Genomic DNA, 16,577 nt, shown 5'->3' on the forward strand with positions numbered 1-16,577 from the left:
TGCTTTGCCTTTGCATTAGCGGTCACCGTAAGCTGCCGATGTTGTATCATGATTTGCACTGCTGGGCTTCGTTGCCAGTGGCTGTGACACAAAGAGTAGGGTCCCCCAGAGCTTTGAGATGGCAGGCAGCAACATCTTGGCACAAACAGGCCTGTTTGGGATCGCAAAGAGCTGTAAATTTGAGAATTTCTCCTTTTCTTGGGAAGAGAGCTCCACAAATGTGACACCAAGGGTCCAGGACATGAAGGGCACTTCTTGGGGATCACAAACTTACTCCAGTAGAGGACAGACAGCAGGGTTTAGACAGGTCTAGGCACCAGGTCCAGGCAGCAGGTTAGCTGAGCAGGTTCAGGGAGTCTCTGGAGATTGTTATGTCCCTGCAAATCAAAACAGGAGGTCAACTGGCTGTTGCTTGGTGTCACTTCAGCATGGGATGAAGGGTGGAGGTCCAGTTTTCCTTCTCAGCAGGCAGGGCAGCAGTACACAGATCAGCAGAGTAGCAGGACAGCAGTCCTTGTTCTGTAGCATCCACAGGTCCAGGAGTGTACTGAAGAGTTGGGTCTGATGGTCTACTATTTATATCTGGTGCCTTCTTTGAACTAGGAGAAGGTTCTAGAGAATTCCCTTAACGTTTTTCAGGTTTCCAGCCTCCCATGCCTTGCCTACAAGTTGGCTTCATGAATAATGCAGTGGTTACTAGTCCTTTGTGTGAAGGTAGAAACAGCCCATTCAGTTAATGTGGGGCCATCCAGGCACACCGAATCCCTCTACTATGTTGCTGTCTGGGAAGAATAAACAAAGTCCAAGTGTCAACTACAACTATTCATGTCACCCAGGAACAGACTTTAGGAAGCAAATAATTGGAACAGAAAAACTCAAACGTTCTAAAAGTGGAATTTGCTGAATTGTAACTTAAAATTCAACTTTACCATTAAAAGGATTTTTGGGTACAATTTCTCGGACACCAAACATGAAATGTTGACCTGTTCCCAATCAGAAGTTGCCACTTATTAAATGTAATACAGCAACCCAATGTTAACCTATGGGGGAGGTAGGCCTTGCAATAAAGAAAAATATCTTTAAGAGTTTTTCACTTACCAGGACATGTAAAAGTTAAAAGTACAGGTCCAACTTTTTTAATGGCAAATGGGCTGTTTAGGGCCTATCCTAGGGCTGAATACTATGTATAAAACGTTCTAAGCCTGACTAATGGTTTATTTTGTCAGGTAGACATGGCAGTTTAAAACTTCACACATAGGCTCCAATGGAAGGCCTGAGACATCTTCGAAAGGGCTACTTAAATGGGTGTCAGGTTTCAGGTTTACACATTAACTGCTGCAGGCCCATAGCATTTAATTTACAGGCCCTGGGTATGTGTAGTACCACTTTAATAGGGACCTACAAGTAAATTAAATGTGAAATTTTGTTTTAAATAACGTGCTTTTACTATTGTGGAGCACAACGCTGAGTCACAATTTGCACAAAAATATATACACCAAAGCACATATTAAAACGCTTAAGAGTTAAAGAACGAAAATTATTTAACTAACAGTTTCAAATCTGTATATTGGAACAATTTAAGCATGCCTTTTATTTATTTTTTTACAACGCCAGTGTGCACTAGACATTGTATTTAGACCGAAGATATCGCTGAAGCTTGTTCACCACCCAAATATTTACCAATATTTTAGTCATCTTCTTCCTTTCAACAGGTAAAAGATATTGTGGCACAGCAGACAAAAGAATGGTCAGAAATGGTGAACACGCATACCGCAGAAGAGCAAGAGCTTCGAGACAGTCATCTAAACCAGCAATGTGAGCTGCTGAAAAAGCTGCTTATAGGTGTCCATGAGCAACAAACTCACCAACTGAAGACATCACAAGAAAGGTGAGCCAGGGCTCTGATTCTGAGCGCTCAAGACGTGTGTGCAGTATTCTTGACACAGACACTTTATTTAAACAGAAGATAGTGGATAGAAATGCCTTGTTGTTTATATATGTAGAATAGTTAGAATTATGTGCTTTCACACAAAGTGCACCAGTTTGTTGCATTATTGCTGGGCTGATGTTTGATATTCCAGGAGTGGGTCTTTGCCTTCTGGAGCATATTGAAAAGATGGTACCTGAAGGGAATAGTCCTCAGACTGTCAAGATATTGCGATTGCTCAAAAGGAGTTTCATGGGTGGCGGTTCATGGGTGGCGGTTAGAAAGGTCAACCAATTGAAGATGGTAAGGGTTTATCAATGATTAGTGCAGAGCACTGCACAGATTTACTTAGCATTATAAAAACTCATAGGTGCAGCCTAAAATGGAGAAGCACTGAGTGAGCGCCTGCATGGCCATTAGTAAATAACCCTCCCTGAACTCATTCACCGATGGCACCATAGAATATCTCTACAATAAGTTAATCACTTTATTTATTTATTTATTTATGAATTTAATGGTTTTGTAAAAGCGCGTAGTAACTCAGAGAGCATCCCAGCGCTGAATATGAATATGAATTACACACAATTATGTTCAATCAATGCTCACGGATGCCACCACAAATATGTATGCTCATCAAAAGCAAGCCTTATCATGCAACAATCATGCAAAAGGGTGAAATATGGAGGGATATCACTGTATAGGACCCTGGAATGGCTATGTAGGCGTGGATTGGTGGATAAACTGCGATGTGTCTGGTGCTTGACCTCTTGGGCAAATTTCTTCCATTTAGCATGGGAAAGCTTTAGTGGATATTTCGAGTCCCTCTTGGATGCACTGGATGAGATGACGGGGCTGCGGCTGGAGCCTATCCCTCTTCTTGCTCTATTAGTATATGTTAAGGAGGTCCCCCTGGAGTTCCGTGGGCTGCAAGTGGCGATGTGTTGGGGACGCTCCTTGAGCCCCCGTCTGGAAAACTGGCTCCGTGATGCTGCGTAAAGTCAGGGCCAACTGCCTTGTTTCTGGGACCTGATGCCTATACGCGGCGCCTGCCCGCGAGATATTTGAGAACCCTTACAGACCTAAATGCACCTGCACAGTTCTGCTGACTCTTTGTTCCCTTAGATGAGCGAGCTGTTGAGTACTGCATTGTTCACCTTGGGGAGTGCTGATTGACGTGTGCCTGCACCTGTATGATAGAACACTGCCTTTTAGTGGCCCGCTGAGAAAGTGCTGCTTGCCCTCCCTGAATATTGTCTGTAATGGGCCGACCATCTCCTGGGTCGTCTCCCCCTGTCTTTTCCCCCTCTGCTTGTTCCTGATCCCTTTCGTTCTGAACCAAGACTATCAATATTGTATATTCACACAACATATAATTCGTAACACTTTTAAAGTCTTTATTTGCTTTGTGTTCCCTACCACTGACTTCTTGTATTTGTACTTCTTGCGCCAACATTTCAATAAACAATGGGGCATATTACCAACCAATAGAGATAATTTTTGTCTCTAACTTGTTTAGAGACAAAAATTATCGCCGCACATCGGCGATTTTTATCGCAGATAAACCTTGCTATTAGCAAGGTTTATTGCAAATGCGATAAAAAACGGCCGCAATGCATGAATATCGCTGAAAAGTCCACGATATTCATGCATTATCGAGCAAATGCTCTTAGCCATGTTATCCACCTCCCATTGGTTAACATGGCTAAGAACTGCTCAGGGCAGGTGTTAGCTTTTGGAGATATTCGCGCTTAGCGCGAATATCTCCAAAAGTTGGTAATAGGAGATAGCGATGTTAGCGACTGTTTCCAGTCGCTAACATCTTGGCACGCCCACTTTGCATGTCATTAGTGATAAATATCACTGACATGCAAAGCGGGGCCCAAGATGGTCGCTATCTCCTATTAGCTGTCGCTAACTGGTGTTAGCGACAGCTTGGTAATAGGGAGATAATTTTATCTCCGCTTTCTTGGCTTTTAAAGCCAAAAAAGCGGAGATAAACCTCCTTGATAATATGCCCCAATGTAATTAAAAAATCAAATATGAAGGGATATCGGTGAGGGCAGAGCCAAACTACTTGAGGTACAGAGAACACTGAAAACTGAACTGTTCCATACCACTGTTACCAGTGCTGTGCACGAAAGAGGCAAGAAATTGAATATGTCCGCCCCCCCCCCACTGACCGAATTCTCAACATTCCCAGCTACACTCTATATACAGACTCTTGCTCACCTGCATCACTTCGAAAAATCTGAAAGGATACGCTAAGCGCTTTATAAAGCTCCAAAAATAAATAAAAAAATTAAGAGCACAATTTGCTTGGGTGTAGACCGGTGATCAAAAGCACCATGTGACAAAATCGGTAACCCACTGAGCAATGCACATAAAATACTGTTCTGTGATTGGCGTAGAACACGCTTTTTGCAGCAGGCATACAAGCGACTCAAAACGGCCTTTAGACAAAACTACTATCTCTCTTCAGCAGGCTCGATCACCAGAGTAATCTTGCCACTTTTATTGTTGCCTGAAAACTGTTGGATATACAGAGAACTCTGAAGCACTTTTAAAGCTACTGTACTGCTGCAAAACCCGCCCCCAGTAACGAAAGTGCACCCCTGCCTTCCAGCCTCCAGAGGAAAAGCCCGATGCTTGGTCCCGCCAGTCCGGCATTGACTGTGATCGTTAGATAGACCCACTGGCCTGGTTCATAAAGCTATTTGCACATTTATGTCTGACTTACAGTCTGTTACTAGTTCAAAACAACGTTTGTAATTCAAAGAAGACAGTCTCAAACACTTAAATGTATTTTTCACAGAGCTTTCCATGTGAGTAAATATCTTCGTGTGTGTGGAAGGGAGGGGCTGGGGAACATTTCTAGAAGGCAATGCCCTGTACATTTCTAAACACTGACAAACGTTCAATCCATTTTTGACCTTTCCCTTGCTGAAAATTCTCAGACATTTATTCCTGCAAACGGGCAAATTCCTTTCGATGGTGCTTAGCGGATTGGAGCACATTCAAAATTGGTGTTGTTCCAGATGGGAAAATATTTTTCTCGTGGAAAAAACAGAAAAACGTTAGCAAGTGAAAAGGGATTTCACAAAACGCTTTAGGATTATTTCTGAAAAGCTACAAGTTGTTCACATTTCAAGGCTTGGCCTTGCAAATGTCAGAAATCTGCATGCTTATATTTATGACTATTTTTATGAATCGGATCTGTAACTCTTTCAAATTCCTTCGTTGATGACTAAAGATCCATGTGTAGATAGTTATGCAATTCATCTGTTCTAAAAAGCACACAAGTACCAATCCCCAAGTCCCATTTAGCTGAAGGGGATATATAACTCTTTTGGCCCTGTTTCAATGCACATGCCAATGCAATTATTTCCAATTTTGAATCACCTAAAGGCTGATACAGCACTCGTGTTTCTTGTTGGAGGAGCACACCTTGAGATTACGTTCATGAACAAACCATAGCTATTTATGATTTCTCCTTGATTCACCTTGAATGCCTATGGTCTTCTTCATAGATTGCAGGTTAGAAGAGGCGCAGGTGTCTCCAACTTTTTTTTGCAGTGAGAGCTACTTCTGATCAATGTAAATCATCTTGAGCTACTAAAGGCCAAGCAACTTGTGCATTTTTCTCAAATTGCCCCGCCCAGCTTCGTTGACTTTAAGCCTAATTTTCATGGAGACAGTTACTATGTTTGATCCAAATACTTGGAGTTCCCTAGCTAGAAACAATTATGATTTTCACCAGATTTGTTGTCACCGTGCTTTAAGAACTTTCAATTATCAATGATCACCAAAATATTAATTAAAATTAAGCTCAAATAAAAAAACGAATAGGAAAATCAATCTCAACATGATATTGCATGATTTTCTCTAAGCAGTGTAATCTAGTAGCTTTAGGAAGCAATTCTGAAGAAGCCGCCCACATTTTATCAGTTTACTGAGCTGTTTACCAACAATCCTAAGCTTTATATCTGAAGTGACACATTACAGAATTTAATGAGAATAAAGGGTCTGACAGAGGTCATATTCTGGAATGGACAGTCTATGATTGTCTTTCACGATTTAAAGCAGTTTTAAAATTGTCTTAAATCATGAAAATGTTTTAATTTGTTGTAAGTATTTTAAGTGCCTTGAGCATAATAATTGTGACTCCCTGTCCTGATTTAGCCTTCTCTAAATTGTTTTTCAAATGGGTAACAAAACAAAAGACCTTCCAGGTCTGACATTAATACCCATTCACATTGCAAATGCTTATCACTCAAACAATATGGGACTGTTCATCAACACAATCAATCAATCAATCAAGGACATTTATAGAGCGCACTACCTACCCGGAGGGTCTCAAGGCGCTTGGGGGGGGGGGGGGGTGCCGCTACTGCTCGAACAGCCAGGTCTTGAGCTTCTTCCTGAAGGAGAGGTGGTCTTGGGCAGGCGCAGGTCGGTCGGTCGGGAGTTCCAGGTCTTGGCGGCCAGGTGGGAGAAGGACCTTCCTCCTGTTGTCGTTCTTCGGATGCGGGGGACGGCGGCGAGGGCGTGGCTGGCTGATCGGAGGTGGCGTTTGGGAGCGTAGAAGTTGATGCGGTTGTTGAGGTAGCTCGGGCCTTGATCGTGTAGGGCTTTGTGTGCGTGGGTGAGGAGACGGAAGGTGATCCTTTTGTTGACGGGGAGCCAGTGCAGGTCTCTCAGATGTCCGGAGATGTGGCTGCGTCGGGGGATGTCGAGGATGAGTCTGGCTGAGGCGTTCTGGATCTGCTGGAGTCTCTTCTGGAGCTTGGCGGTGGTTCCGGCGTAGAGGGCGTTGCCGTAGTCCAGTCGGCTGGTGACGAGGGCCTGGGTGACCGTCTTCCTGGTCTCGATGGGGATCCACCGGAAGATCTTCCGTAGCATGCGCAGGATGTTGAAGCATGACGAGGAGACGGCGTTGACTTGTCTGGTCATGGAGAGGGAGGAGTCCAGGATGAAGCCCAGGTTGCGTGCGTGGTCTGTCGGTGTGGGTGCGGTGCCCAGGGCGGGGGGCCACCAGGAGTCGTCCCAGGCGGAGGGCTAGGAGCCCAGGATGAGGACTTCCGTCTTGTCTGAGTTCAGTTTCAGGCGGCTGGTCGTCATCCACTCGGCTACATCTTTCATCCCTTCGTGAAGGTTGGCTCTGGCAGCTCTCCGGGAAGGTGGCGGTGTCGAAGGAGGTGTTGATGATGTCCCGCAGGTGGGGTGCGATGACGGTGTCGGCCTTGTTGAAAACGTGGTGAGGGCAGGGGTCGGTTGGAGATCCGGAGTGGATGGAGTTCATCATGCGGATGGTGTCATCGGTGCTGATCGGAGTCCAGGCGCGGAGGGTGGTGGTGGGCGGCGTTGCTGCGGTCGTTGTGTGCGATGGTTGAATGCAGAAGCTGTTGTGTATGTCCGCGATCTTGTTGTGGAAGTAGGAGGCGAGGGAGTTGCAGAGGTCTTGCGATGGGGTGATGTCGTTGTTTCCGGCGTTGGGGTTGGAGAGCTCTTTCACGATGTTGAAGAGTTCCTTGCAGTTGTGTGCGTTGTTGTCCAGCCGGTCCTTGAATGCAGTTTTCTTGGTGGCGCGGATCAGTTGGTGGTGCTTCCGGGTGGCAAGCTTGAGGGTGGTCCTGTTGTCCGGTGTTGGTTCCCTTCTCCAGACTTTCTCGAGGGCTCGGCAGTTCTTCTTGGAGCTCTTGAGTTCATCGGTGAACCATGGGGCTTTCTTGCTGCCGGGTCTGCTGGGCGGGGTCCTCAGAGGGGCGAGTTCGTCCGCGCAGTTGCTGATCCACTTCATGAGGTTGTCGGCGGCCTGGCTGGGGTTCGCTGAGCTGGCGGGAGGGTGTTGACTCAGGAAAGCGGCGAGCTGGTCGGCTGTGATCTTGTTCCAGCTTCTTCGGGCAACCTGTTGCTGGTGGTGGTGGATCGTCGTTCTTCTGAAGGTGAAGTGGACGCAGCTGTGGTCCGTCCAGTGGAGTCCTGTGGCGTGGCTGAAGGCGATGTCTTTGCTGGATGAGAAGACGGCGTCGAGTGTGTGTCCGGCGAGGTGGGTGGGGGTGGTCACCAGCTGCTTGAGTCCCAGGTTTGCGAGGTTTTCCAGCAGGGTGGTGGTGTTGCGGTCGTCGTTGTTCTCCAGGTGGAAGTTGAGGTCCCCGAGGAGGATGTAGTCGGCGGAGAGGAGGCCGTGTGGGCTGATGAAGTCGGCGATGTCTTCGCTGAATTGTGTGCGTGGTCCCGGGGGTCTGTAGATGAGGGTGCCTCTGAGGGTGGTCTTGGGGTTGACGTGGATCTGGAAGTGCAGGTGTTCGGCAGGTGCGATGGTGTCGTCGGTGTTGGTCGTGATGCGGATGGTGTTCCTGTGAATGATGGCAATGCCTCCTCCTGTCTGGTTGACGCGGTCTCTCCGGATGATCTTGTAGCCGTCCGGGATGGCGATGGCGATGTCGGGCGCTGAGGAGGCGTTCATCCAGGTTTCCGTGAGGAAGGCGACGTCTGGGTCTGTGGTGTCGAGCAGGTTCCAGAGCTCGACGGCGTGTCTGTGGACGGAGCGGGTGTTGAGCAGGATGCACTTCAGGTTGTTGCTGCTGGTGTTCTGCTCGGTGGACGCTGGTGCAGTGCAGGTCCGGATGCAGGAGAACTTGCAGGACTGGCAGATGAAGGGTCCGTGGGTGCGTCTCGGGGTGGCTCGGTAGCATCCAGGGGTTCGGCCGGCGTTGAGTGCGTTGAGGGTGGCGGCGTCGTACGTCCGGCGGGTGGGCTGGGGTCTGCGGGGGCCAGGGGTCCTGGCGCTGGGCGCGGTCCAGGCGCGGACGGGCGTAGACGGGCTTACCTTTGGCGCACCTTCGGCGCTCATTCGGTGCTCCCGCTGCGCGCGTCCGCTCCGCGGTCGCTCTGGGGGCGTCATAAGAAGGGAGCAGTGAGGGTGGGTCCGCTGGGGGGCGGGTAGCGCGGGGACCAATCGGCAGGCGGGGGGGCGTGTTCGGGGCTGCTACGGCGGGAAAAACTGTGGCGGGAAAAGCTGGGGGCTCGGCTGGCGGCCCTGCGGTGGCTGGGGCGCTGGGGCGGCCCTGCGGCGGCTGGGGCGTAGGCTCGGCTTCGGCGTCTGGCAGCAGGTAAGGAGGAGCGGCAGGGGGGTGTGGGGGCGACCAGGCCGTGGTAAGACGATGTTGGGACAATCATTTGCTCTGAAAGCATTACAATAGAGAAGTGGAATGCTATGTGTTATTACACTTAGTGCACTAGTTAGGGAAAAATAATAAGCATTCTTTTTTTTTTCATATGATTCATAGGATCGTAGCTGAAAGCCTAATATAGAAACGTGTAATGCTGTTCGGTGTTCTAATAACAGTTAGTGCCCTTGCTATGAAAAGATAAATAAGCATTATCTTTTTGCCGTGATTAATAGGAAAAAAATAATGCTTATTATCTTTGCATAGCAAGTGCACTAACTTATTAGAATAACACAAAATGACGCTACACTTTTCTATTTTAGGCTTTCAGCTAATATTCTATGAAACACAACAAAAAAAATAATGCTTATTATCTTTGCATAGCAAGTGCACTAACTTATTAGAATAACACAAAATGACATTACACTTTTCTATTTTAGGCTTTCAGCTAATATTCTATGAAACACAACAAAAGAAATAATGCTTATTATCTTTACTTAACAAATTCACTAACTAATAAAACTGAACAACATTACACTTTTGTATTTTTCAAGACTAATTAAGGCATGACTATTACAGAGACCGATATGAAAATCAGCATGCCTCGCCCTGCCTGCTCCACTCATAAATAAAGCTCAAGGGAAATCCATCTTTTTAAACAACATTTGCTGAAAACGCGACTGCAGCGCAATAATGCACCTCGGAATCGCTCGAGTGAAGGCCCATCCTCCTCCCTGGAGTTCTATTGCAGGACTTTGCCAGGAGTCAGGCTGTGTCCTGACCGTTGCTATCAGACATAGCCAGTGCCTCAGGCCAAGACTCCGGTGCTCGGCTACTGCGAGGGAAGGCTTCTTCTTGAATCGCAGAGGCCCTAGAAATACGGCAAGCCGAAGCAAGTTTGTTCCTACACGGAACAACGGTATCTCCGAGCACGTATCCGTGCAACGTAGGACAGATGGCGCTGCTTGGCTAAAATAAATACCGAAGAGGCCTGGCAACAAAACTAAATGATCTCCACAATGGAAAATATAAACATCGAACTACGTTTTTTCTCAAAATAATGCTGCGAGCTACTCAAAGGGGGCCGGCGAGCTACCAGTAGCTCGCGATCGACTGGTTGGAGACAAAATAGGGCATCACTAGTGCATTTTCGACTGCAATTACAAATTGCTTGCATCCCCTTCAATGTTGTCATCGTTTTCAGGTTGCACAGAATTTTGAGAATAAAAGGGATTGCTCCATTTATGCACTCGGGGTGCAGTATCCTGCCGACCAAACTTTAAATCAGGCCCTTAGTCTTTGGTGAATCAAACAAATTAATTTTGATAAGTAATGCTAATAAGTGCCACATTTTAAACATGCATGGCAAGGATTTATCTAAAATTTGCAATTTCTACAAATATGCAAAAGTGCAACAATTGCATTTAAATGTAGTTTTTTTGAAAAAAAAGCAACAAATTATAGTTTATGTTTGCGTAATCGTGTTAACACCTTCACTCTCAGGGTTTGCCTTCAATTCCTGCTACTTTATAAAGATTTGAGACTTCCATCACCCACAAATGTTCCTTGAGAAAATCCTTTTGTTAACCATGGTATTAAGAGTTACTGCCTTTAAACTGGGCCCTGCTCCAGTGTAGACACCTATGAAACAAGACTTCTATTTTCTTTATTCAATTTTTTGCATTTTAAAACACCAATTTTTAATCCTTTGAAGTACATTTATCTAACATTATATACTATTACTAACGTAGATCAAGAATAACCCAGAGTTCCAATCTTAGCATGCTGTAAAAACCAATATACAGATGCATAGGGAACTCATAGCTGTTAATCAAAGAATTCCCAGATTTAATCAAAAGCATCCCTCCTATTCCTCATGGAGTAGGTCACTCATTCTAGAGTGAGTAATTTTGAGAGTTCTTTAGTCCGTCCACCCACTTTGGTGAAGCTGTCACCTTTACATTTTTGGAAAACAAACTTCTTAGCACATGCCTCTAGTGTTTTAACTTGACCCTAGCATGGAGAAACTCGGTTTCGTAATAGCAATTTTTTCCATGATAGGCTCTTCAGTCTTTACAATTTAACTGGATCTTTCCATTACCAACTCACACAGAGTTAAAGTTCTGAAGCACTCCAGCTACATATGTTTATAGCACGATACTTCAGCATTTCCAATGAGTGCATGACTGAACCAACTTTAGACTTGTCCTTTACATAGATTGCAAGTGTTATCTGTTTTGCATCTTGTTTTGGGTGTGCCTCTGAGGTATGCCTATCTGAACTTTCAAGATAGAGGCAAGGGTTTTCTGCTATTTATTTTCAGAGTTATGAACACATATTACATCAGCTCAGGGAGCTCCACATTTTCAGAACACCTCCTTCATACTAAGTCTGGAAAAGAAAACATGCTAGGATCCAGACAAGCCACACTACCCTGGATTCCTTTGGGCCTTTAGTCTTTAAAAACGCCAAATGTTGGTAGGGTTCCCCAGTTGCAGACTGAGTCAGAACCTGAATAATGTATTCTTTTGGGAAGTGAGAGGAAATTGGGATTTGTTTGGGCATTGTTTTGAAATACGGGCCAGCAGAGGGGGTAAACCCCCTACTGCATCTTCCTAGGGGCAAAAATACTGTGCCAATAAGGATCAATGTCTAAATGGTCAAGCACCTTGCCCATTCCTTTTCTCACTTTTATCCATGACAGTCCGGTGAACTTTCAAACCCCCAGGAGCACAGATTGGGGTGTTTATCACCTACCTGCCCATCCCATGGAGGAGGGAAAGTCGAGGAGACCATCAGGTAAAAAGTAGGAAACAGAATGGGGGGTGGGACTTACCCACCCTAGCTCTGCATATTCCCCCCCCCCCCGACACCTGTCTTTCCACCACCCAGGAGAGACTGAAAGGAATGTTAATCTCCTCCAAGCCAGCCCATATGTCAAAATTACACCCAAAAGAATCCAGTATTCCTGTTTTAGGCCCTAGGGCAGAAAGGTTGTTGGGGTTTATGTAGCAGGAATGCAGCCTGACCCCAGTACATGCTCGCACACACCCCATTCTTTAAAAAATAATATCTGTGTCTAATGGCTTTCTGCCCACCATGGGTAAATCTCCTCAGTCTGCTCAGCAGTAAGAGGAGCAGAAAGGCTATTGGGGCCTTTAGGGTGGGAATGGTGTTGTGGCCTGATGACTGAGTGGTGCAGCCCCACCCCATTTCTATTTTATATGTATAACATCTTTGGATCAAGTGGGCTTTCTGCCCCCTCAGGAGGGAATATTGTCTAGTGAGTTGTCTGCCTTATGGGAAGGGCAGTTGGAAGGAAACCTACACTCTGTCTCCCAGGAGGGCAGAAAAATTGTTGGGGACTTTAGGAATTGGAGTTTGGCCCAATGCCAGTGCAGTTCACCCTACCACACTTTTTTTTCATCGATATAAAAATCAATTGTGTCTAGAAGGCTTTCTTACTCTTCCAGGGAAGGGCAGATTTTGTTAAATTCCCCAATCTGAGCCCCATGGTGGGCCTAAAGGTTGTTAGGGCCTTCAGAAGTGTGGATAACACCTGATGCTTTGGTATGCTGGTCCCCACCCCATTTCTTTTTTGTATGTATTTACATTCCTGGTATAAAGTTGACTGCCGCTGCTCCAGTATGATCTTCACTTTCGATCTGGTTGAAAACTTCTCTGCAGGCTACCCTGCTGAATCATTTCAGACACAATGTTCTTTTCTCCGGTCTACCAATCAACATTTGTAGGGCAGGCAAGGTGAATATTATAACAGTTGGGAATCTGCAAGGTATATTTACATAACATTAACAAATTCCTGACTGAATATATATTTTCCCGCTGCAGATTTCCAAATGTATACACTATTTACATCTTTTATGTTTATGATAAAATTAAAGCGTTTATATGGAACTATTTGTAAGATCTTGTAAGTGGCACCAGGTAATCCTCGCTGTCACTGAGAGTGATGCTGGCACATTTTAGCAAAATTATGCTGCACCGTGGCATCCGGCTCTTGAAAATAACTCCAGTATGAAAATGAGAACTTTCAAGAAGAAAATGATATCCATAAATAAGAATTTAGGGACTCGTATACACAGTGCTTTAACGGGAACAATCCCTCAGATTTGTCAATCAGAGAGTCTGTGACTGCTAAAACACTTTTCCAAATGTACTACACCAATTTAATCATCAGGAAAAGGTTTTGCCAATTGTTAAATGGGCTTAAGAAACATTGAAGAATCACTATTTGGAAGGGTAGATTTGATGCTGTTCCTTCCAAATACTGATTTCTTAAGGTGTGTATTAATGTTTTACAACCGAAATCCAGTCGCAAAACTCCAGTCGCAAAACATTAATATTTTAACACCAATTCAAAGGAGTTTTTAACCCATTCACAAATGGGAAGGGGACCCAAAGGGATATCTTTCCCTTTGTGAATGGAGAAAAATAAAATGATGAGCAGGCAGTGGTCCTTGCCTAATCTTAAAAAAAGTTTGTAAACATTTTCATTTTCTTTTTCTATTTGCATCCCATTTTCCTTTTAGGAAAATAGGCTGCATTCAAAAAAATGCTTTATTTGAAAGCAATCACAGGCATGGTGGTCTCCTGACCACAGCAGGTAACCATGCCTGTGCTTGTAGCCAGTCATAGTGGGTAAAAAATGTTGACATACTTCATTAATATTTATGAGGTGAATTACGACCCACAACAATTCTCTTCCGACCTAGTAACACATAGTCCAGTTTGCGAAAATCAGAAAGCATTCAGTAAAAGTCAGAGCACAAATTGTGACCCCTTTTATCTAATGCATTATTCATACATGAGACTCTTATTTACTATTGGGCAAGTGATTTCTTCTTAAATGAGATGAAAAGAAGGAATCAATTCTTCTATTGTGTTCTCCCTCGATGATGAGAACAAATTGTAGTAGAAGGAAAGAGTGGCCTTTATGGTAAATAGCTGTGTACAAGAGGATGTTATTTTGATTTCACCATTGTTTGCATTTTCAAATAATGGGAGCATTCATCTACTGAAACTCTTGATTGCTATGTTGTTAAATGTAAATGTAAATGTCATGGTACTTATAGAGCACACTGTCACCAGACGGTCACCTTGCGGAGTCGCCTATGCGGCATCCTGGCGCTGATACTCATACCGCTGTGGAACCCCTCCTGGCTTTCCCTGTGAAGTGTCCACTCCTAGGCACATCCAGGGTGAAGCCAGGCATCCTTAGCACTGTTGGGGCCGGTGTGGAGGTTAAGCAAGCTATTGCCCAGAGTTGCAGCGTGGGACCCGTGATTAGAATAGGCACCGAGGCGAGAATTAACAGGTCCGAGAAAATTGAGCCCGAGACCCTGCCGAGGCGGGAATCGAACCCTGGTCAGAACTCTGCATCAGGGTCTACCGCTCTAACCATTGAGCCACACTCCTCCAGGATGTTGCTTTGCGTTGTGATGTACCGTTATATGTCCTCCTATGTCATGTTATGTTTGGTTAGGTATTGTTATGGTGTTAGTTGTATTAGCTTGTCATATGGCATGGTATAGTGTCATGCTGTGTTGTGTAATTTTATGTTATTTAGATGCATGTTGCCCAAGGCTCAGTCTTCTTTGTGGGATGAATATGTGTGTTATTCTTTATGTAGAGTCATAAACACACAATGTCATGATGAATCAAACGTCTGCTCGTGGCACGGCAGACATTTCTGAGGGTGCTGCTATTTCTGCTGTGCTTGTTTAGTATTATATCACATATAGGTGAGTGAACTATAATAATTCTTTTCTATTTACGTCACGGGTCCTGTTTCCAAAAATAACACTGTCTGCCACAAAAAAGCAGAGAGCAAAGTAGCACACTACTAACAATGAGGTAGCATGAAACTAAATAGTACACCTCGGTGCAAATTACAGCAGACAAAAAAAACAATACCTCGGACTGTAAAAGTAATTAGTAAAAGACGGATTCGGTGCTGCAGAGACTGACATGTGGTCTGATCATGTAAACCGGATAGATACTGAATGATTCTGCACTGCTTCCTGACACGTTTTCACTGATTACCAATAATGTCCCTATGACATTTGCACCGTTGACCAGTGAAAACTTGACAGTAGCAGTTAATGATCAGTGCAACAGAAAAATATTCTGCATCAGTTGCTCTGTGCAAAATGTCTGTTCAAGAATGAGGCATTGCTGCCCGTCATAACAGCAAAATTGACCAACTTGAGTGAAAAATGCCGTTCACGGATGCAATTTACAAGACCTCGACTGGTTTTGCATCTTCACTCCAGGAATAATTCTGCTGAATAACACAATAAACCAATTTTTTTTTTGCTTCATCATGTGCATTCTGCATACATCACGAAGCCATAAACAAAATCCACTCAGCAGTGCTGAGTTTTCTATGTTAGTGTTGATTTATCAATTTGGACAACATATGAATGTCTGGGTTCTTTCTATTGTATGATGTTTTACTCAGCCTGCTATAAGGCACGGTTGATACCCCACTACTCTTTAACTTGAATGTTTTTCCACAGCATGTAACTACACTTACCTTCATTATGTTTGTACAACTGCTTGCGCCAACTTTGTACAGCTCTCTGATTCCCCTGTGGGTCTTGTTCGCGCTTTATAAAACTTTTCAAATAAATAAATAAATGTTGCTTCAGACTTTCGCAAAAAGAACAGGACCAACATGTACACTGTTGTATATGCAATAAGCTTCGAAATAGGACCTGATGAAAGCACACAGTACGAGCTCAAAATGAAACTGTGATATTGGAAAGGGACTGTCTAACACACAGGTAAACATGATAAGGGGTTTCTAACAAACCAGTGCATATAAAGTGCTTAATATTAAGCAACAAAATTACGAGAATCAAAACTTTAAATGCACGATCCAGGTCTCTAATTACTGTTGGTTTTCGGACACAATATAAAGTCTCTATTTAAATGGGTGTGGAAAAAGATGAGGATAGGCTGGCAACATTAATTGTCAAATATCAAGCCTATATATAGCCTTAGGTCAGATGATATATGGTTGATCTGTCCAAATTCCTTTCACTGTCTAAAGAGAATAACTGTCTTGTGTGGCTGGAACCTATGGGAGTTTCGAGTGGTTTTATGTAATTTTAGATGCAGAAAGCTCTTGTAAGCGTAGCGCATGCCATGGTTGCTACGATACCAGTGCTATTAGAGCTGTACTTATATCTAAGGTGCACTTATGTGGTTCAAACCACTGCAACGAATAAACAAGCCTTTTCTTTGTTTAGATGGAGGATGGGAAACAGAATGTATTGATCAAAATAAGCAAATGGTATTAAAAGGCTAAGGTGCACCAGCATCAAAATAGGCAATTGCTCTTCTATAATTACAAATATTACGGAATCACAATTATAAAATCACACTTGCCTATGCATGTAGGAATCGCCAAAAAATGTGCGATTCCTACACATTCCTTAATCGCAACTTTCAATTAA

The 16,577-nt window shown here is 44.4% G+C and overlaps 1 protein-coding gene across 2 annotated transcripts in view; it reads left to right on the top strand.

The window, feature by feature from the left end:
• PLCB4 (phospholipase C beta 4) overlaps window positions 1–16,577 on the top strand; it is a 1,076,851-nt gene that overhangs the window by 1,006,627 nt on the left and 53,647 nt on the right. For both annotated transcript variants that reach the window (XM_078649526.1, XM_078649527.1), the window contains one exon: window positions 1,713–1,888. In XM_078649526.1, the coding sequence (XP_078505652.1) occupies window positions 1,713–1,888 (176 nt within the window). The remainder of the gene's footprint in view (window positions 1–1,712; window positions 1,889–16,577) is intronic.

This window comes from Lissotriton helveticus, chromosome 6, assembly GCF_964261635.1.
Source record: "Lissotriton helveticus chromosome 6, aLisHel1.1, whole genome shotgun sequence".
NCBI lineage: Eukaryota > Metazoa > Chordata > Amphibia > Caudata > Salamandridae > Lissotriton > Lissotriton helveticus.